General features: G+C 36.2%; 1 protein-coding gene across 1 annotated transcript; it reads left to right on the top strand.

The window, feature by feature from the left end:
• Window positions 1-428: 428 nt before the first annotated feature.
• On the top strand, window positions 429-22,397 carry LOC109091681 (protein phosphatase 1 regulatory subunit 12C-like). Its single transcript, XM_042758058.1, has 21 exons — window positions 429-581; window positions 755-930; window positions 1,493-1,652; window positions 2,647-2,777; window positions 6,252-6,370; window positions 6,921-7,080; window positions 13,947-14,091; window positions 14,878-14,952; window positions 15,700-15,776; window positions 15,850-15,962; window positions 16,086-16,132; window positions 16,223-16,353; window positions 16,641-16,728; window positions 17,374-17,491; window positions 17,629-17,741; window positions 18,519-18,568; window positions 18,792-18,840; window positions 18,945-19,049; window positions 19,166-19,216; window positions 20,130-20,180; window positions 20,822-22,397. Exons 2-21 carry the CDS (start codon window positions 764-766, stop codon window positions 20,906-20,908), a joined length of 2,037 nt encoding a protein of 678 aa, XP_042613992.1. The 5' UTR covers window positions 429-581; window positions 755-763; the 3' UTR covers window positions 20,909-22,397.
• The last annotated feature ends 1,334 nt before the right edge of the window (window positions 22,398-23,731 follow it).

Below are 23,731 nucleotides of genomic sequence, written 5' to 3'. Positions count from 1 at the left end.
TTGTGTAATTAGTATTACTAATATGGACACTTACATTTTTTTGAACATTTGTTTTTTTAATAATACATGTTTTACAATAGTTTAAGAAATGATTAACAAACAAAAATACATTTCAGCGTCATCCTGTATTCTCCCATTTAGATCTATATTTTGACAGGCTATTGTCTTTTTTTAATTGCTCGAATTTCTATAACTAGGGCAACAAATATGTTAATAGGCAATCTTACACAACTTTTTCATTTTCTGCCCTATGACTTACATTTAGCTGCAGCATATTCATTAAAATGTAAAATACGTTTGAAAAGGGAAGTGTTTAAACCTGACATTTTGGTGGTACAGTAAAATTAAGCTATCATTTAAAACTAAACTACTTAAATCATAGAGCCCAGGGAGCTGATACATCTCTTGGGGTGTATACAACCCCCGGAAGCTGGTAAGGAGTTCTGCTGTGCCCTCTGCAGCCTGGAGGTGGAACTGGAGCTTTGATCTCTGACCTGAAACCGTTTAAACGTCATGAAAATTACATAAAATCTTTATCTGGTTCTTCAACTTTACCGGTCGTCGAAATCTCCGATCGGCAGGTATTTTTTAGTAGGGCAAAAAAAAAAACGTTAATGACTGGTTGGCTGTTTTTAGGAACTTCCTGTGAGTGTGATGAGGAAGTGTAAACAGCACTCATGGAGGGCGTGTCTCTCTGATATATGTTCCTGTAGCTGTGATCATGGGGATTTCTCTTAAAAATATGTGTCTTTAGTGCTGGATTATGGGGGATGCGGCAGTAGCGAAGCGTCGGGAGCAGCTGACGCGTTGGTTGGGCTCCAGTACCGACAGAGAGCCGGCGGTGCCGCGGAGTCGCTGGAGTGGAGAAACAATCACCGGAGCTCCTGATGGAGGCGGTAAAGACACCAATGAGCAGCAGAAAAAAAACAGGTTTGGAGATTCGTCACCACAATAATGACAACCAACACAAAGAGAACGTTTTAGCATTAATTAATAATATAATTTCTCGATGTAAACAAGCATTTCCGAATAAACAAGTTTCTGTGTTTCTCAGCTTAACTCTTTAATGAAGATCTCCAGATTTAGTTTGCTATTTTGGGTGTCAAGGACCATCTGCCATGCATTGGATTACTATCCTGCTAGCATGTGATTACTGATTAGTTTTCATTCTTAATGGATTAAAGAACCACCACAAATGGAAAATATTGTCCCCAGAGATGGCTGATGAAGCTGAAGGTTGCTGTTAAGACTGTAGAAACCTGAATTACACAATATATGTTGAGTAGGAATGTGATTTTATTTCAGTGTACGTCAGTCCAGATCTTTAACCACTGGGCTGGTTCATCCAAAACCTTTACTGTTTCCTCATTATATCTTGCTTCAGATGTATCATATAAGTTATACTAAGTCTGTAGTAACAGTGCTACTGTGTAGTTTTTGAGGTGTTTGATGCTAAATACCATTCCAGACAGCCTGTCTCTCCCTCTCTCAGGTGGCGAGTTAGATTTGAGAAGACTGCAGAGTTCCTAGCAGTGTGTGCTAGTGGTGACACCGAGGAGGCAAAGGAGATGCTGAGAGAAGCGAGAGTACAGAATGGAGAGGATGATATGGTTAACTGTGCCAACACAGATGGAATAACAGCTTTACACCAGGTTAGATTCTTACCGCATTTTTAAACCATTTATTGTCTTGATAAAGCGAACATATAACTTGCCTGATGTCTCCATATGCAAGTATTTTTGATTGCGATCTGAGTGTTTTGGTGCAACTCATAACAGATCCCATAGCAATTACACTACCGTTCAAAGGTTTAGCTTATCTTATTTATTTCTTAAGGTTTGGGGCCAGTAAGATTTTTAAGCAGCACAACCATTTTCAACACATAATAAGAAGACGAAAGGTTTCTTGAGTATCAAATCAGCATATTAGAATGATTTCTTATTGATCATGTGACATAAGGCCATGGAAAGTGGAGCTTTCACATTAAATAAAAAATAAAAATGTAAACTATTTCACAATATTACTGTTTTTGATCAAATAAACACAGCATTGGTGAACATAAAAGTCCTCCTTTTTTTCAAAAGCAAAAACGTTTTACAGTGTACAGTACATGTTAGATGAATGCAAATACAATGTGGTAATGTGTGTTTTTGACTACCCTGTGTGTCGGTCATTAAATCTTTTAAAATATCAGATAATTAGTTAATGTCTTGTAATAAATACGGTGCAACCCCCCAAATATGAATTAATATATTTTTTTATTATTCACATATTAATACAAAAAACATTAAATATTTTAATGTGAAATAATAATTGTATACACATACAGTACAAGTGTATGGAAAATATGTTATTACCTTTTACTTGATAGTATTTATTTATTTATCTTTTACATGGCATTAAAAGCTTTTCAAAGAGTACATTTCTGAGAACTTGGTTTAAAAATTGTATTATATATTTGTTTTATTTGTCATTGACCAATAAATTCACAATTATTTAAAATGTAGTTTTTAGTTTTTGGTGCTTTATTTTTATTTATTCAGACAAATTAGAAAATTGCCCATTTATTGGTTATCAGTCATATGATACAAATAATTATAGTGTTTCTGTAAAAGTCTGATGGACTGTACATGTTGTTTCTCTCAGGCCTGTATCGATGGCAGTATGGAGTTGGTGGAGTTTCTTCTGTCTCAGGGTGCCAGTGTTAACCAGGTGGACAGTGAGGGTTGGACTCCTCTTCATGTGGCTGCATCATGTGGAAACCTGGAGATAACGGAGTACGTTATGAGTGAATTTTATGAATATGTGTTTAAATGAATGAGTCTGTGTCGAAATGTTCTAATCTGTTTATCATTTAGCTGGCTTTGAGATTGCTGACTGTTAAATGTGATTGCAATATGTTCTGAGATTAATTCACAATATAGCACAGCCACAGCATTGAGTCTGTTATTACTATGGCTATGAATCAGGTAAATGTAACTATTTAATTGCACAGCATTCTGTGATTCATGAAACTTTGCACCTAATATTAAAATTTGTTGTTGTAAATAAACTGTCACATTCACATTTCACATTCAATCCCCAAATTAATGTAACATTAGCAAATCCTTTTAATACGATTTATTCAGCCAGTTTTACAATATCTACATGGCTTTATCTCTGAGATATGCACACACAGTATTAATGACAGGATCAACCAAGTAGCTAGACTTGAGTAGGTGCAGTGAGATGGTGTCCTAAACATTTTTTTTGAGGAGGAGGTTGCTGGGTCAGTGCGGCCAGTGATAGAGCCTGTGTAGATCATCCTCAGACATCTGCTTTCTCTTTGTCCTGTTGGTCCATGGAGAACTGCATGCAAATAGCATGAGGAAACACAACCATCCACAGGAAGTTGAGAAGAAAAAAACAGATGCTGCATTAAATGCCTTAATACATTTTTCATGCTTTAAACCAGTTCATGCTAATCGCAGATATTATCTAATTTTTCCCAGTCCTCTATAATTAATGACAAAAATTTTTGATTGAAACATTTTACCAACCAAATTCATTGTGACAATCCTTCTTCTAAAATATATATAATACCTGACATGACAGAACAATATTGTACAGTGAAAATAACAGTATTCTTTGGTATGCAATAATATGTTGAACAGATGTTTAGTGTCAGCGGTTACAACATCGTGGCGCTGCTTTAAGCACTGCTTTAAGCACTGCTTTATTATTATACTATTTAAAGGTACTTCAGAAATTAAGCACTTTAAAGGGGTCCTATTATGCTCTTTTACAAAGTCGTGATTTTTTTGGGGGGTGTACTAGAACATGCTCTCATGCTTGGTGGTTTGAAAAACTTATTATTTTCCACATAATTCATTAGATTTTTATAGCGCTTTTCATTGTGAGGGGGATCTCCTCAACCACCACCAGTGTGCAGCATCCACCTGGATGATGTGATGGCAGCCACAGTGTGCCAGAATGCCCACCACATCGCCAGCTTATTGGTGGAGAGGGCACACCTCTACTCTTTTCAAAAGACATCCTGGGTTTTTTTAATGACCACAGAGAGTCAGGACCTCGGTTTAACGTCTCATCTGAAGGATGGTGCTTGTTGACAGTATAGTGTCCCCATCACTATACTGGGGCGTTAGGACCCACTCAGACCACAGGGTGAGCACCCCCTGCTGGCCTCACTAGCACCTTTTCCAGCAACTACTTAGTTTTCCCAGGAGGTCTCCCATCCAGGTACTGACCGGGCTCAACCCTGCTTAGCTTCAGCGGGTGATCAGTCTTAGGCTTCAGGGTGATATGGCTGCCGGCCATAATTTACATTGTGAATACAATACCTTTCTCCCCAGCCTGGCACAAACGGCTCGATTAGTTCCGGGTTTGATGAAGGCCTGCCTTCTGAAAAACAAAATGTGTTGTTATTGGTTAGCTGTCCCTGTGCATTGTGATTGGCGAATATCTTAGACAGTGTTTCAGTACTGCCACGCCCCTTGCCAAAGCAGCAAGTTCTATCTGCTCCGGTATAGTTAAGGATGCCGTCAATATTACCATATAATTTTTAGCTGGTTTCAGAGCCCGAGAATATTGAGCAAGAGGATCGCACAGAACCTTTGCACGCACGGATATTCCAAGACATATTAGAGTGGTAACGTTGTTGTTGTTTTGTTTTTTTTGGGCTAAATCACGTTTTAGATAAGATGTCAACAACCGCTTAAAAATAACTGCATTTACTATGTACAGATAAGTGCACATGTATTATGTTTATTGTTTAATTGTTTAATTCTAACATTCTAACATGAATTACAGTGAAACTGTTATACAGTTGAATTTAATTATACCATAGACCAGTGTTTCCCACAGACTTGCACTCTATTTTGGCATATATATATGCAAATTAATTTTCTGCCAGCCGAAGGGCGCTGTTGGAAATGTAGAGATCGAGGTTACCTTGGTAACGGCTGTACCAAGCGGCAACCTTCTGAAACCAACACAGAAGTGACTAAAACTGCAATACATGGACTGGCCGCTAGAGGCTGGCTCCAAAAGGGAGTCAGTCCCATAGACTCCCCATGTTAAAATGCTTCACTTTACAGCAGAAAAAAAATATGTTTACAGCCTGGTACAAAAAGTACTTTTGGTCTGTATAGCTAATTTTGCCCTTCATGACAACTGTGATGGGGGTGAATTGTTTTTATAACTCGTCCGTTTAAATTATGTTAAGCCTTAAAGTTCTACATAATTAAGGGGCGTGGCCACTTAAGTTACAGGTGGACTTTCACTATTTTCTGGGAGTGTGCTGCCAAGATGGCGATGGCTGGCTCCGCCCACTTTAGGCTTCAAAAACACCCTTCAGAAACCTACGGGTGATGTCACGGACACTACGTCCATGTTTTTATACAGTCTATGGGCTGTACACAAAGCAGCGCTTCGCTCACAAACTTGACATTACATGCAAGATTAAATTAAAATGACATCCAATTTTCTGAAGACAGTTGGTTTCCTTCAGAAATACAGTGTTATAAAAACACCCGCACACAATGTATGGGAAACACTGTAGTCTCATAAGTGAATTCTGCAGATTACTGTCCAGTTTTGATCTGTCAGCAATTTATTATAAAAATGTTTTCATAATTGTAACATACAAAGTTTACATACATAATTATTCAGGTGCATGTGTAATAACTTGCGGAAACTTAACACTACAGCAGCACTTCTTCTTCATCATCATCTTGTCTGATGCACCCCGAACCTCACCCCTCCCCACCCCCCAACCATTCAAATTTCCGTAGGCGGGAATTATTTTAATGATATTCTATTGGGCCGCTTTGTGACATCACAAAACCCCGGAAAATAACGCCGTAGTCCAAACGAGCTGTCTGTTGTAGTTCTTGAAAAGGGATTTTTTTTAAACAAAATATCTCCCTTTGGAGTGGACTTTAAGATTGGTAGCTTTGTAGATCTTCTTTATGCCCAAACAAACACTACACACTGACTAAAATTCAAAAAGTGAAATGGACCCCTTTAAAGGTTGAAATGAATCTGAAAGTTGGATTGCCAACAGAAAAATGACATGTTGATAAGTTGCTTACATTGTGACAATTTAGTGGAAATAGTTGTGTGAGGGGTTTAAAACATTTAAAAATATTTCTGCCTCAGTAAGTGCTAGAAATACTTGCACTGCTGTGAAAGATATGAACCCATTTTACATGTATTATACTGTGCTTATTTGCTGGTACTGTCACTTTTAGATTTCTGCTCAGGCATGGTGCATCTCTCTGTGCGGTGAACTGTGATGGTGATGTGCCAATGGACATTGCAGAGGATGAGGCCACAGAGACACTGCTGCAAGAACACTCATTGACACAGGGTTAGTCAACAGAACATCTGAAATGTCACATCATAAATACACTTATATGGAACTCAAATTAAGTTTAGAGGTATCAGAAAATAAAGCCTGCCATCACCCATAAAAATAACCCAACCCAAATTGGTTTGAGTACAGGTGCAGGACACAATGCAGTACATGTAAAATAAAATGTCCACATACTGATGTTGTTTAACAACTTGCAAGTTTTTGACCTCTCAGTGTCAAAAATTCACCCCCGATGAAGACTTCAGCATTTTTGGATCAATAACATTAAGGCATAGGTCACCCAAAAATTACGTGTAAACAAAGTGTAATGCAAAAATGCCTTTTTTGAGGTCCTTCTCAAAGACCTTTTATATTAATTTACAAAATATTTCCGTTGAAGTATTTTATTCTAGAAATACATAGAAGAGTACATTTACATTAAATTCAATTATACAGTGAGTTAGTTAGATAAATAGTGGATAATTCTCATTGAATCTTGCATATTTTATTGTTTTATGTAGAAGTGTATGAGACCTTGTAATAAGTATCTCTAATCTCTCATCAGAGATGGATGTGGAGGCAGCTAAGCGGGCAGAAGAGGAGTGGATCATGCGTGATGCCCGCCACTGGCTCACAAACGGGCTACCTGCTAATGTCTGCCACCCCCGGACTGGTGCTACTCCCTTACATGTAGCAGCAGCTAAAGGATATCTGGAGGCCATTAAGTAAGTGTGAATGCTAAAAGAGAAATGCTACCTCATGAGTTTCCTCTTGGCATTGCAAAAGTTTGTATATTCTTAGCGGAGCGTTTTACTACTAGTATCTCAGTGATTAAAACCCGAGAGACCATTCCATCATTATTTGGCCAGGTTAACACCCCATGCTTGTGCAGAATGTTCCGCTATGGCATTGGGCAGTTCTCTGATCACAGAACAGCCGTTGTTTACTTCCTGTCTCTGTGAAAAGTGGAAAAGGAGTGGAGGCCTGTGCCGATGTTCTTCCAACGCAGTTTCCATCACATGAGCTGTTTAGAGCAGAACTCACATCAGCTTCCTCTACAATGCATGATATCTCAAACCTTGACTGAGGGGAAAAACAAATAATTTTGTCAATGTTTAGAGATTGTTGTAGTCATTGTGAGTGTTGGTGAGTGTGCTGCCTCACCTCCCTAAATAGGCAGCAGCTTTTTAAAGAGTCATGAACCCACCCCTTGCCCTTTGGAAATGTGGGAGGGTAGAGGATGGGAAGAGGTGAGGAGAGAGCATGGGGAGAGTTTTGATAATTCTTATTTTTTTTATGGAATGTTGCAATGTCTCAATGTCTGACTTGTAAATGTGAGCAAAGACAAAGAGAGTTTATAGTCATGGGACAGAAGTGTCTAGGGAATCCTGGTTGAATCTCAACCAGGGGACAGGGCCCATTAGTGAGCTTCGGTAAACTTTCACACACAAAAAAAGTATGTTTTTGCTTCCACTCCAAAATGGGCATGATAAATATACATTTAACTAATTATGTGAAGCTCTAAAATGTTTTATTAGGTAGAAACCCAAGTTAAAAATCCTTAGTTAGACAACTGGAAGAGTAGTGTAAATTCACTGGTAAAAAAGAGTGGTGGTGCTGAAGAACATTCAGCTCCTAAACATTTTGGAATTATTTTCATTTGAATTATAATAGTTTAGTTTCATTATTATTATTATTATTTTAATTTACCCTCTACTATGTGAGTAAACCACTTGCATATGTGACTAAATCTTCACTCTAGGCGACTAAATGATGTCTAACCAGAGTTGGGTATAACGCATTACACAGTAACACATTACTGTATTCTAATTACTTTTCCTGATAGCACAGTAATGTAATGCATTACAATTTGATTATATGTAATTTGATTACAGTTACTAATGTCAATAAAATTACGTTACTTAAGTTATAAATGCAGTGTTAAGAAAAAATATGAAGTAAAAAGCATTTTAAAATAAAGTTTTAGTACATCAGTATGCGCCGGTAATAAATCACAGGAGAATGCGAGCTAAAATGCAGACAAGTTGTACAACATTTAGACAGAGGTGGACAAAGTACACAACTCCGTTACATGAGTGAAAGTACAGATACTGCTGCTCAAATATTACTCCATTACAAGTGAAAGTTGTAAAGACAGTTTTTTTTACTTAAGTAAAAGTACAGAAGTACTTGCTTTTAAAAGTACTTAAGTACCAAAATACCAAAATTTCCTTTTTTTATGTCAATGGACTGTTTTATTATTGTTGTAATACTTGCAATACCTTATGCCTCTGAAGCTATAATACATTACGCCTACTGAATACACTGAGTAGCTTGTATTATCTTTGAAATAAAGAGCTTTTAGAATGTTACAAACCTATAGAAGTGAAACAAGTGAGTAGATAAAAAATCAGTTTCATTTAACAACCCTACACACCCTAGTTAGGAGATGAACAACAGTTCTTCTGTGCCTTTATAGGTAATATTTTCATTTACACAATTTTGCAAATCTTATTATTGAATTGTAGTAAATAAATATCACATTTGCAACTGGTCAGTGTTCAAAAAATGCTGGGAAATCACTTCACGTAACCCTACAAAAGTGATTACTGATAGGCTGTCTAAAGAAAAAAAAACGCCACGTTAAAGAGAAGAAGAAAACCTTGATAGAAATGTAGTGGAGTGAAAAGTAGGATATTTGTCTTTCAAATGTAATACTCAAGTAAAGTACAGATACTCAAAAAGTATACTTTAGTACAATACTCAAGTAAATGTACTTCGTTGGTGTCCACCTCTGCATTTAGATGCAATGAAATGTTGCCTGTCATATTTCAAAATGTTGCACTCAATTTCACATATTTTAGGCTGGCATTATAGTTTGGGAAAAGTCCAACTAGTAAAATGCGTACAAGTTTATATCACAATAGCACTAATATAAGTAAGAATAAATTACTTATCAGAGTGATCTCCTCCACTGGGGATCAAGCCGCGCGTCGCATTGCGTTCTTCTTCTGAGGTAAATACAAGTTTAATTCCTCACAGAGCATCTTATTCCAAAAATGAAAAGTAGCCTAGATGAACTTGAATCTTGCTGCTTTGTTTACGGAGGTGATGTGGGCTTTTACAGGTTTACATGGCACAATAGCATGAATGAATACGGCATGAATAGTGCGCAGTGCGCGTGGGTGTGACCACCACATTACTGATTATGAGCTCAGATGGAAAAGACTGGACTTCGCGTTGGTCTCATATGGATTACTGTATCAGAGACTATTATATACTTCATTTAAAAATAGACACTTCAAGCTTTCTATAGATATATTGCTCATGTCTGTGTGTCAAGTATTTGCTGAGTTTTCATGCATTTGATGCGTTTCAGAAAGAAAAAAAAGTAAAAAGTAAACCTTTTAAAGTTTCAAATTGCTGAAAGAATTGCTGAGTTTCACTTTGTAGTGTATTTTTAGGTTTGATAACTTAAGTAAACTTGAAAGTAACTTGAAAGTAAAGTAATTAGTCATTAGTAATTACTTTTTAAATGCAATAACGTTAATCAGTAATGTAATCAAATTGCAATTTTAAAGTAATTAGTAATTTGTAGTGGATTACTTTTTTGGAGTAATGTTAATGTATCTAACATTAGCCATTGGCTAAATAATTTGATTTTACTCCCCAGTGTGTGAGTTGAAGGCAGCCACTTTTCCACTATCTCCGACAATTGACAAATGATAGACCGGAAGTCATTAATTTCCAATGGAGAGTAGTGCGGCAGCTGTGTGGAGTTCCGATCAAATGCATATGTGGAAAATTCTGATCTGATTTGAGCTTCAGATGCGTTAAAATATATATCTTCTTCAAGAATCGGCTTAAAACACATCTCTTCCATCTTTATTTGACCCTCTAACTTTAGCACTCACTATTCTAATTCTATTCTTACAAAAAAAACTACCTTTCTAATATTTTTGTATTCTGTCTATGTTCTTTTCATTTAATATACAATTATAAAAAAAGACCTCTAACACTAGCTTGCTCTATTCTTTTTCTATTCAATCTGTTTTCTTTTTATTATTATATTATTTAAAAGCCCTTGCTATGTATACTGTGTTTAAGCTAACTTAGACTAATTTTAGCACTTATATATCATTGCTCTTTTGTTGTTTTTGATTGCTTCCATTGTCCTCATTTGTAAGTCGCTTTGGATAAAAGCGTCTGCTAAATGACTAAATGTAAATGTAAAATATTTGAACCTCTGCGGCTAGACCGTATGCGACTGCCCGACCGGATGTGATGTATTCTATTCAAAACTATGAGTGTGAGGTCAGAATTACCAATATTTTTCCATTTTAACCTTATGTAAACTCTATTTCTGTAAAATGGCGCATTAGAATAATTATTGCAGAAATAATTATTAAATCATTATGTACGTTGATTAGCCCCATAAAACCTACAGTATTTTTATTTGGGAGGTAATTTGTTTTGTGTGGATATATTCATAATGTTACATTCATTATATTCAGTAAAATAACTCTGACTGAGCGCTTTAGAGTACTATTTTTCAATTCATCTCAATTGATGCACAGTGTATCTGTATTTGATTTATCAAAAACTCAAGTGTGAAGATGCACGACTTGCCGTCGCTTTGCTGAGAGCACGGTTTCTCACACACGCAGAGAAAGAGAGAGAGAGCGCAAGAGAGTCTTATACCATGCAGGTTTCTCTGGTAGTGGGCGGAACTAATGCGCAAACGGCAATCTCATTGGCAGGCGCTCACATATTATCATCCCTGTTTTGTTTTCAGCAAATCAGTTCGAGCGAACGCAGACAACGTTAATATAAATACATTTACACAACAGCAATAGAATATAAAAGAGAAAAAAATTATTAAGGCACAAACACCATCTTAAAAATATGGGTTTTTAATAGTGGTGGGCCGTTATCAGCGTTAACGTGCTGCGTTAACGTGAGACTCTTATCGGGCGATTAAAAAAAATATCGCCGTTAATCTATTCTCAAAGTTGGGTTGGGAGCTGGGTCTATACTATGCAAGCTATGATGACTTTCATCGTGATAGTTTAGCGCGGATGTATACCTAGACGAATTGCACTGTAGGGGGCGAGAACGAGTCTTCGAACCTGTGTGTATGCCTACTGTGAAATTACCAAGCTTCCCAAAAAAAACCTCGACAAGACTCACGCCTGTTTCACACATACTCCGTCTGCAGTGCGTATGCAGTCCAAAAGATCAAAGCTGAATTTTCAGCGTCATTACTCCAGTCTTCAGTGTCATAATTCTACTGAGCTGTTTTCAACATAATAATAAATTATTTTTGAGCAGCAAATCAGAATATAAGAATGATTTCTGAAGGAAATAGGGGCCAGCACGTCTCAAGTTGATGATAAAATTAAATTATATTGGTCAACAGTGTTACCTGTAGAAGTATCATTGATTATGCGCGGATTGTGATTAAGATAAATATTTTTAAGATTTCTAAAACGAATAACCCTTTTTAGTGACTTTTGTTAGGGAACAGAAAGATTAAATGTGCCATAGAATGGAAACTATATTTACCTTTGCATAGTTGAACAATAAGTGTTTTGTACACAGAGATGACATACCGTGAGCCTCAAACACCATTGTTTCCTGTAAATTTCATGCTTGCAAAAGACCACTGAAAAAGAGGCTAATCCCAATATAACACCGACTTTGACATTACAATCGGGATCATTAATGTTTACGCCCCCATCGTATTGCATATTGTATACCATCCCATATTCTAGGCCAGCCGGACCTGCACAGCCGAATCATCAATGCAGTGTTGCCAGATATTGCTATTAAAACATACACAAAGCGATAAATAAAAATAAACCCAAATTATTTCAAATCTTTTGCAATTAAGATAAGATAAAGATATCGTTGACCCTAACTGCACCGTCCTACTTTATACATTTTCGAAAGTGTTAAAAAGTGGAAAAGACAAGTCCAGAAACGCTTATAACAGTTGGATCTGGCAACACAGAGGCTGCGTCTGTGCCCTCACTCAAAACTCTCTCTCAAGCCTTGTTCACTCCACCAGTGTCTCGCAGCGATCATGTTCATACCACAGATGCTTAACATTCTTGGAAAATCTCTCAAAATCTGTGTCTTCGTCTGATAAAGGCTCAAACATATAAGGTTGGATGCCTAATCTCTCCATCGTTCATGCCGGGCAGTAGAGATCTGTTTGCTGTGTGAGCTACTGAAATGAGCCATGCTGTGTAACAGCCAATCAGAGCAGAGTTCAACATTATTATTCATGACCCTTCCAAATAAGGTAATAACAGACTATTTCATTCTAGGGGCAAATCCTAGGGTTGTAAATGGACATGTAAAACAGTTTCTGGAGAATTTTTGCCCTTACCTAAGCCATATATCTTCTATGTTGATATCAGAGAACAATTTAAAATATTGTATCAATGCATTATATGGCATCTTTAAAACTCAAGAACTTATGATCACTAATGCACAAATCTTTATCCTCAGGCTGATTAGTATCAACTCCAGCTGTACACACCAAATCAAGATTATGACCTTTCCTATGAGTAGGAAAGTTGACATGTTGGATCAAGTAAAAACAATCCAAAATCTCCATAAAATTTGCAGTATGATTACAACTAGGATTATCAACATGAATATTAACATCTCCAATAAGAATCATAGATTTACGAAGAGAATTAAAAAAACAGAGGGTTGGGTTTCGGTTTTGTAATGCTTGACTGGCGAGTAAACTAAAAAATGTACTAGCCAATGCCGATTCTGTTGCCAAGGTGTGCATAGAGGGTTGATTTACAGAATCTAGGAATGCCTGTTGATTAAAATAAGGGGTTGGCCTAGGTTTTTTTTTTTTTTAAACCTGAATACAACTTGGTAATGGAAGCAAATTCTGTAAAGCAGAGGCTGTTTTCTGTAGTCTTCTTGAAACACATGCTGTGGATGTTAGTTACAGGTTCCCTGTGTGCAAGTGCTTTCCCTCCTCTGAGCCTGCAATTATCTGAGAAAAGGGCATTTTCACATAAGACTGACATTTTTGAGGATTTATAATAAATCAAAACATGCTCCAAAAAATGTCTTCAGGGGCCATTTAAAAAAAAAGAAAGAAAGAAAGAACAAAAAAGTGGACTGACATCCTCACCACTCCCGCAAAAGTTTTGTGGTTTCAAAATGACGAGTTTGCAGCACTAATATTATTTTTACCTAATATAAATGTAATTATCAAAGGTACCTGTACCTATTTTTTATTTTTTTTGTTAAATTGGAATTTGTCTGCAAAATCCACATGGCTCAGAGATCTAAGGGGCATGAGTTTCTGGGATTATTAGTTTTATTTTCTAATTTTACTTTCTTAATTATGTTTTTATGAAAGGTAACTATAATTCATAAAGAAAGTACACTTCATGCAAATCTGTTTACGTCTCAAAAAATGTAATTTAGTGTTTCATGACCCTTTAAAATGCCACGTTTAAAATGCTCACTAGGTTTTGATACAGAGCTTGTATCTTCAAATTGTACTAGACACTTGTACGGAGGACTTCATACAGTTTCTTTCATTCTCTGTTAGATTGTTGTGTCAGTGTGGTCTGGATGTGAGTGCTAAGGACTATGATGGCTGGACTCCTCTCCATGCTGCGGCTCACTGGGGTCAAAGTGAAGCATGCCGTCTGCTCGCTGAGCAACTGTGTGACATGGAGGCCCATAGTAACGGGGTGAGTGAGAGAGAAAAAATTTACTAAACATTTAGCAGCAAATTCTGTTGGCCAGTAACTGTTGCCTATGAAAAACAAAGCTGTCTTCCTTAACCAGGTTTTTAAAGGAATGGTTCACCCAAAAATGAGAATTCTAAACCAGTATGACTTTCTTCTGTGGAACATAAGATCATTTGTGAATGTCTCAGTGTTTCCATGGAAGTCAGCATTCTTCATAATAACTTCCTTTGTTTCTGCATAAGAAAATAAGTCATACAGGTTTGGAACAACATGAGAGTGAGTAAATGAGGACAGAATTGCCAATATCAGGTGATCTAGCCCTTTAAAAGCCAAATCATCCATTTGTCCCATTTCTATTTCAGGACAATTTAATCTTATTTTATCTATTCGTATTTCTATGTGTTATATTTATTTGATTCTGGAAAAAAAAAACAGGTTTAATATTAGATCTGTATTGACATCAAGAAATATGGTAGCAATAGCCAATGTACTGTAATCCTAAATAAAATAAATGTACTGTATTTCTAAATAGGAAAGGTAAGCAAAAGTTAAGGTCTGATATGTAGGTGTAATAATTGCACAGCAGGAGTCATGCACTCTTAAAGGAAGAGGAAGTGTGGAACTTCTGTTCTGTGTCAAAATGCACCAGAGTTCTGCAGCAGCAGCACTGCAGTTAGCCATAGTTCTGTTTCACAACGTGTGTGTGGGTGGGTTTGTGTGGGTGCATGCATGTTTGTGAAATTATCATAACTGAAACCGGTGTTGTTGTTTTTTTTTGTTTTTTTGGGTCAGACTCCATTTGATGTGGCGGATGAGAGTGTTGTGTCTTTACTGGAAGAACTGTCTCAAAGACAAGCTAATGTGAGAACATACACACTTCTGTCTACTGTAAATCTGTCATTTTATACACAAAAGGAAGAAATTCTCAGCTTACTCTATGTAATATAGCAGGTCTATTTAACTAGTGGACATTTTGAAAAGGTTATCAGTTATTTCTCATAGACTACTTTTATTAAGGTGAAAAAAATTATAATTGCACTATTATCTGCTGAAAGAGGCTAATGCCTCAATTTGTCTTTGTGACAACAATCACAAAAGAAATTCTAAAGTGAGCTTTTTGTCTTACCAAGTGCTATGCTTTCTTTTTCTTTGCTTTTGCAATATGAAAGAGAACAGACAGTTGCAAATCTGTTCAATTGAACAATATCCACAATTATTTTACTGGACTACTCATCTGTCTTCACTCATATCGCTCTCCCAGGCCATCATGAAATACTCTAGGTTTCCTCTCTTGTAATTTATATTTGCATCATTTACTAGGACAGGAAAGCATTTTTAATGGAGTGCTGCAGAAATTATGTGTTTCAGAAATTAAATTGTATTTATTAGTAATCTATTGACAACTGTAATTTTATTCAATGACTCGTGAGGCTGTTTATTTGTTGATTAGATGAAGACAAAATTTTGGTCCCCTAATGAAATGTCACTCATTGAACTCGTTACTATAGCGTTTAAACTATTAATCAGAACATTCATTAAATCTGATCTATTTAGATCCATTATAAATGAAGTATGGTGATTATATTAATTTTTGCATGTTTATTTTAGTGGAGGACTGAACAGGCACTTATTGAGCTACAAAATTCACAGATCTCAAATGCCAACACTGCAAACAAGAAACGCAGGTGAGAAAGATGATTAGTCTTTCAGTCTTTGCAGTCACGGACATCTTCACTCATGTCTCTCTCTCTCTCTCAGGAGCTCTGTGTGCCGGATGAGCAGCAGGGACAAAATAAATGTACAGGACCAGTCTAAAGAACGAGGAGTCTCAGGAGGCCTGGGACTCAACGATGAGAGAGAAAGCAGCCCAGGTTTGTCTCTCTCTCTCTCACTCTCTCTCTCATACAGCAACATTCAAAATATTCACATACATGATACATACCTGTGCAAGAGTACAATCTGTCTGATGATGTTTGTTTTCTTCTCTGTTCTAGAAAGTTCAACAGTGTCGACACCAGAGAGCATTGTTCCTTCTTCAGGGGTCAGACACACACTCCTCTGTTTCAGCTCTTGTTGTCAGAATGTGTCTGCTTGTGCTTGGGATTGATCACTGTATTTTTGTGTTCTTCAGACCACTGAGGATAAAGAAGTCAAGGTGAATGATCAGGACAGAGCGAGTCGCACAGCTGTTGTGCAGCCCACCCTTCAAAGGCAGGAGTCAACTCCTGAGAGCCCCAGTAATGCCTCTAGTGACGGAAAGAAGTAAGATTTATGTGAATTTGAAGCTATATTCAGTTCTTGACTACATAGAACCTTACTTTTAATAATGGCTTGCTAACCATTTTAAGTCAAAATTCACAACAAAATCTGACATGTTTAAAAAATTTCTTTAGTGTTGTAATATATTGTATAATGAGGTCACAAGTGTATGTTTTGAGAGTAATTTACTACGGCTTCAGACATGGCTCAGCTAATCATAATATAACTGTCCATTTTATAAACTAGATTTAAGCTCTATTCATGAATAATAATGAGATTGTGTATAACAGGTTTCAGGCTCCAGTGAGAGACGAGGAGTCCGAGTTTCAGAGGAAAGCTCGCTCGCGTCTCATGCGGCAGTCACGACGATCAACACAGGTGTGTGTTCACAACCCTAATCACACACATTGGGTCTGTCAACTTGTTTATCTTTCCAGTCGTGTTGTGCTGCAAAAGATTTTCAGATTGATGTTTCCTGAATAAGTCGGTGTTAAGGAAAGTCAGTTACATTTCATAGGAATAAATTTCATCTTTTATTTCAAAATCATCATAAGAATGACTTCAGTACAGAGTGACACAAGACTGCCCCTGAGCATACCTGTACTCCAGAGAAATACTTTTATTCTTCCTGCTGATTCTGCATAATGATGGAAGCATTGTTCACAGTTGGCGCTTTGAATTCTTGTCATGAAATGTAAAAATTTAATTTATACATGCAGTGACTTGAATACACCTGTTCTATGATAAACATATTTTCAATTTCTCAATTAAAATTCATTTGAATATTTTTTGGAGCACTAAGTCAAAAATGTCATTGTGATATAGCTGTCCTTATATAATGAATAAAACTGAAAGGTTTTTGAAAATAAACCATATTGAGTAGTTTGGTTTAATATTTTGTTAACATTTTAATAATGTGGCAAAGATAGAAGAAAACCATTATTAGTGTTGTTTTAAAAATATTATTACATTATTATTTAAAAATCATGAATATTAAATTATTTTTGGAATTTTGATTGTCAGGGAGTAACACTGACGGATCTTAAGGAAGCAGAACGGAGCATTGTTAAGATCAATGAACCTCAGCACCTCAGTGTTCAGCCTGTGAGTCCCAACATCACACTAACACCAGCTGAGAGAGGTGAGTCTCGTTACTATCAAGTGTGTATAAGGCAACTGGAGTTAATACTTTTCTTTCAGTTGACAGTAATGATTCTTTGTACTCTTTGATTCAGTGTGAATTCTGTATGGATATTGAGAATTTTCTCTCTGCATTAGACACAGAGCCAGTGAAGGAATCTGGAGATGCACAGACAAGATTAGGAGTGAAAGACCGCAGGAAAGGGAGGAAAGAGAGACGCTCAACTGGTATCGTTCAGCTGCCTGAAGAGGTAAGCTACAAGCATTCATAAAAAACCCAGTGCATTCTCGCTCACTCTGAGCATTTTCAATATAAATAGGCTTTTAAAAGTATGCATCTTTGCAATGTCTTACCAGAATATTACAAAGAATAACAGAAATAATTTTATCTGTAGCTTTGGTGTCAAGATGATTTGGAAGTGTGTAACTGAACCTGAATTTTAAGTTAATGTTCCCCACAACCACATTTCCTCAGTAGAACAGGAGTTTGTGGTGGTTCCTTTTAGACTTGTTTTAAAATAATGGCTAAAGTGATCTCAAGGTTCTTTTTAAGTTTATGAATGAATAGCTAAATAATAATGATTTTATGATAATGAATTTAGCAAAAAAAAAAAAAAAATGTAAAAGGGGAAACAATTTGTGAGCCTATGACATTGTAGCAGCAAGTTTTGCTACAGCAAGCATAACTCATTTTCATCAGAAATGTTTAATAGGGGTTTAAATATCTGTTCTGACTTTGATTCTGTAATCTTATCATTGCGATGCATCATGAAATGTGTATCATGAAATTAGGTCACCAACCAACCAACCAACAATTTAAATATGTAGGAAAATTATAAACATCTGGGTCAAAGAATTAACTGTATATTATTGCCTTTTATTACATTGTTATTGATTCTGATTTGTCAGTCATGGCATTCAGTGGTCATTCAGTTTTTGTTGCAGTATTCGTCTTGTTGCTAGGCTGATATTTTTGTACAACTTCTTGACATCGACCGTTATTGACAATTAATGTTAATTTTGTTCAGACGGATGAAATGGATGCAAACGAAGATGCTGAACAAGACAACAGAACAAGGTTTGTGTGTGTTTTTAAGGTTTTGTATATCTACTGATGTGTAGTTTTGTTTGTGTGGTATATATCCTACATGTATTTTGTGTGTACTGATTATGTAGCATAGTGTCTTGTTTTTGTGGTGCATATGTGGGTCATAGTGTGCATATTTGGGTGCATTCAGGTTTGAGTAATATTGAAACTTTTGTAATGTTTTATTTTTTAACAGTGTTGTTTGTTTTTGTAGTGTTCCTCAGTTAGATGATTCCAGACACTCTTCTCTGGATTATAGAAAAGTAATGATTTTATTTTTTTTACACAATAAACATTCATAAACTAATAAGTAATAAAAGAAGTGGTTCATGCTCTTATACAGTATGTGTTATATGTGTTCTCCCAGTTGTATCGGCAGGTGTTGCAAGAGAATGGAGATCTAAAAGAGAAGCTTCAAGAAACTCAACTGCACTTAAATGAGAGTAAAGTTGAGCTTGAGAAACTCAAACAGGTGAGAGTTTTTTTTTTTTTTTTTTTGGTCTTGAGACCTGAGGATAGGAAAGAAATGTTGAACTACTAAAGTGAGTCAGATTTTTTTGACTGTTCTATTTGTTTGTATCTACGCAGAATCAAGAGAATGGATCAGACAGACCAGCCCTGCTGGAGCTGGAGAGATTTGTAAGTTTTCATGCCATATCGTCTTCATTTTAGTGGTTACATTGCTGCAATTTGTTTACATTAGTTAAAGCACTGTTAAAAATGTATTGGTACATTAAGTAATTAATGTTAAGTAAGAAATAATTCACAGCAGGCTGTTGAATTATTATGCTTATTACACATGTAGGACTAATTTCTTACACATCTCATCTCAAGGAACCTTTGTTAATTCCAAATGTCATTTTAGAGCTAATGGAGGCTTGAGCCACTGATATGAGAGAGAGATTAAACATGTGCTTTACCTGGATCTGTGTTTTGAACAGCTGTGTTTCTTTGACAGCTGTGTCTCTATTAAGGGCGAAACTGGAGGTTTAACTGCTTCAAGAAGAGCGACGTTACTACATCACTACTGAGAAATATTATGTAGCTTTTCAGTTGCAAAACTATTTTATTGATGAAGTCACGGGGCAGCGCTGACAGGAATTTTGTCATTGTATATTTTGTCATTGTATGTTTTAGTCTGTGTGTGTTTGTATGGGAGACAACGGGATGAAGAAATAATGTTCTTCCATAGATAATAAACATAATTGTGGGCGAAAATATGTAAATACTTCGTCTTTTTAAAATATTTATTTGCTTAGTGTCTTTGTGGATTTTGGTTCTTATGCTGTTGTATTCTCCAAGGACCATTTGGTGAAGTGATATTAAACTGCAATGCGCTCAAGACCTGGAACTACTTTAGCAGTGTGTTTTCACTGAAAATAACTGCACATCTTAGAACGTTCGTCAGCCAATCAGATTCAACCTAGATTAATAAATGCTATAAAAAATATTGTTATTTCGCCCCCTTATGCACAGATGTTAATGGATTGAACCTTATTGTAAAGTTTTTTTTGTTTGTTTTGTTTTTAATTCTGCTCTATTCTTTATTCAGGAAAAGAAACGTCTTCAGCGGAGAGCATCTGAGTTAGAAGATGAACTCAAAGTAAGAGCTTGAGCTTTACAGTATTTAGAACTGTTTCGAATTTCAGAAACGATTCATGGTTAAATTTGTTAAACAGATCTGTGATTACTACAGTCTTTTGATAGCTGAAAACACAATTAGCCAAACATGCAAAAGGTAGGAGCTGTGTAGAATTTTGTGTATGATGGATATGCCAAATCCACAGAGCTTCCCATAAAGGGGTGCTATTATGCTTTTTTACTTTTTCAATTTTAGTTAGTCTGTAATGTTGCTGTTTGAGCATAAAAAGATCTGCAAAGTTACAAAGCTCAAAGTCTAATTGCTGTCAATCACAACACACACTGGCCCAGCTAACCAATCACAACACAGACTGGCGCAGCTTACCAATCACAGCGAATTTCGTATTTCAGAAGGCGGGCCTTCATTTGATGCAGGAACTAATCTAGCCGTTCATGCCAGACCGGGGAGAGAGGTGTTGTAATAATGTAAAATACGTGGAAAATATTTTTTTTTTTTGAACAACCTAGTATGAGAGCCTGTTCTAGTACACCCCCAAAACAAAATCAAGACCTTGTAAAAGAGCATAATAGGACCCCTTCAAAGTTTGTGCATATACAGGTTCCATGTGGGCCTGCTCAACTCACTCTCTATCCCCCCTCCAGGTGCTCGTGGATTTGCGTGCTGACAACCAGAGACTGAAAGATGAAAACGCAGCTCTCATTCGTGTCATTAGTAAGCTGTCTAAATGAATCTTTGGGTTCTTCAAATTTTTTTCCTGAATTCCTTGGGAAAGTTGCTGTCCCATTGTCTGCCCAAAGAACTGCACAACATTTTTCTATCCCTCTCTCATCTCTGGGACATATGCCCCTGCCTGGGGTGGTTAAACTACTGTTCTTCAAATTAGTATGTACATATGTAAGGCCTTGTTAGCTGCCACTCTAGACCCATCAAAACTGGAATTTTCAATGACTCTAGAACTCAAGTCCATCTGCTGTTCAGCTACTCTAGATAAAGGTGTTCAGTTCTGATTCAGGGTGTTCTTGTATCATTTGTAATGTTATTGATTTCTTTTGTGCAATGTGATTGCTGCTTTTTTATTAATAGCACAGATAAGACTCACAGCTTTAATGTTCTTTAAAATTCTGCAGACTAGCGATCGCACTTAGTTCATGCCCTTATTGTGCCCTACACTGCACTGCACTGATGAAAATTTTATTGATTAATTTGAAGTTTCAGTTCAGGTTTACTGTTCAGTTTCACTTAGAGACAGCTACCATTGCAATCATTGCCTTTTAGCAGGTACCTCTAGAAGATAGATAAATCAAGATTTTAGGATATACAGAAAGTAGAATATTTTTCATTAATAACAAAAACTATATATTACAGATCAAAGAAATGTAATGTTAACAGAACAGGTTAATGTACATTGAAATAGAAATGACATTTTAATATATTTTCATATACATTCATATTTGAATGTACATAAACCACTGATCTGTTAAGCAGTATGTAACATTTGTTAAAGGCTTATAACTGAAACTGCAGTGTTACCAGACTTACAAATGTTTAAACTGAGCTTTTTAAATAGCTGGGCAATGCCATCATCATTTTAGCGTAAAAAAATCATTTTAATATTTCTTGAAATGGTAAGCAAAATAAATAAAGGAAAAAAATGTGCCAAACAGTAACAACATTTGCTCAGGGGTCTTTTAGTGAGACAGTAGATGGTCTTGGGGTAGTGTGTCTTTTTTCTCAGTATATCTGGGTTTCTCAGTTTTTTTTCTCAGTATATCTGGATTAACACTGTACTTTAGCTGGCTACTGTTCTTTGGACCAAACAGGCATTTGTATGGATCTATTTCTCTATTATTGCATATTTATGAATATATTATACATGGTGAATTTTGATGCTGTTGTGTTCTGCCAGTGGTGTAATCTCTTTTTATTAGGAAGAGACACAAAAGTGTTTTGTACTGTGACTATGAGTTTTGTCCTAAACCAAACTGGCGCCATAGGTCAAAGCTTTTAAAGGTTTACCACTGTTTTTTTTTTCTCCTAAAATTATTGCTTTCAGGACTTAAGCATTTGTTCATCCAGCAAGTGTATTTTGCCAAAAATGTGCCTTTCTATATAATTATATAGATAGAATATATCTCTGTTGCTTTGTTAAAAATGTTAGAGTCTCTCTCTGACAAATAAAGATGAATGCAAATGGTTGGGTAACAACCATTAAAATAATCTGTGCATCAGTGTTGTTCTTTTTTTATGCATAAATAAATAATGGCTTGCTAGACATTATTTTCAGAGGTTTGATTCAATTGTGTGGTTAAGAGTATCATTCATTAAATTGGTAAGTTTAATACCAGTCTTTACTGAGTCCTATTACAAACTTAAAATATGGCTTATGGTGGTGTTCTAGTTTATATTTGAATCTTGGAAATATATTTTTATTGTAAAGAAATTAGTGGTTATATTGAATAATACATTCTAAAGACATCTCACCTGTCCTGCAGTTCCACTATAACATGGTAATATACATGCATTATTAGTGGGTTTTCTTATAAGCTCTATTACTTTTAGAATGATTTGGACTGAACTCTTTTATCGGACAATTACTTGTATACACGCATTAGCAAATATTTTATATGTAATTTTTTTTATTTTTTATTTTTTACACTATAAAGACTACATTATAAATGTTATATTAATATATACATATTTTAAATAACAAGTTTTCACTTTTTAAAAGTACACTAAACATAGTGACTCCCAGCCATGGTCCTGGAGTACCCCTGACCGTACACATTTTGGGTCCGTTCCAATCGGAAGTGAGCATTAGTATGCCCTTCTCACTCCAAGCATCAAAGCCCTTGAAGTCGGAACTCTTGAGAGAAGGCGTCGATTGTGTCTCATTATGTGGCCAGTCTATAATGTTGACCACATCGTTTCCTCGTTATCTATAGCTTTATTCCCTTATGCATATATAAATATAAAATACCTAATTTGACATATTATGTAATTTGTTGTTGTTGCCAAAAGTCATTTGGTGCATTGGAGCATTCATAGCCATATGTTTTTAAAATTAATCATCAGGACTCACCGACCTGGGTAACGTTCATCAATGATAAAATTACTTTCTTGAAGTGACTATCACATGTATGGGCTTCTGGGAGGGCCCTTGTGAAAAGGTTCATTTGTGTACTTTCATTCAGAACAAAACTTTTAACCCCTTCCCATGGTGGTCTTCAAAGGTGCATAATTGGCATTTATAATTGCATTTTGATGTGCGATTTTAAGTCATGGAGCTTCTAACAAGCTGATGATTTGAGTCAGGTGTATTTGATTAGGGACTCAGATCATATTTATTTCTACAGCACATTTAAAAATAGCAGGTTACCCACTGTAACCTCGTTTCTCTGAGGGAAAGGAATGAAACGAAGTCTATTCTATGGGTGTTGCACCCTCTTGTGACTGTTCTTGAAGATCTAAACATGCCTTCGGCAGAGGGAATTGGTTGCTGACTTTAGGGCCATGACGCCAACTTACTATAAGGCTGACAAGCAGCTCATTCA

Source organism: Cyprinus carpio, chromosome A6 (genome assembly GCF_018340385.1).
Source record: "Cyprinus carpio isolate SPL01 chromosome A6, ASM1834038v1, whole genome shotgun sequence".
Taxonomy (NCBI): domain Eukaryota; kingdom Metazoa; phylum Chordata; class Actinopteri; order Cypriniformes; family Cyprinidae; genus Cyprinus; species Cyprinus carpio.
The sequence above is the reverse complement of the archived record's forward strand: the minus strand, read 5'-3'. Positions and strand labels throughout refer to the sequence as shown.

Bases quoted from the DNA above. Each gene is read 5' to 3' on its own strand.
- LOC109091681 (XM_042758058.1), top strand. From the start codon at position 764: ATGGGGGATGCGGCAGTAGCGAAGCGTCGGGAGCAGCTGACGCGTTGG. The intron at 1,653-2,646 runs GTTAGATTCTTA...TGTTTCTCTCAG, and splicing joins GAATAACAGCTTTACACCAG to GCCTGTATCGATGGCAGTAT. The intron at 2,778-6,251 runs GTACGTTATGAG...TGTCACTTTTAG, and splicing joins GGAAACCTGGAGATAACGGA to ATTTCTGCTCAGGCATGGTG.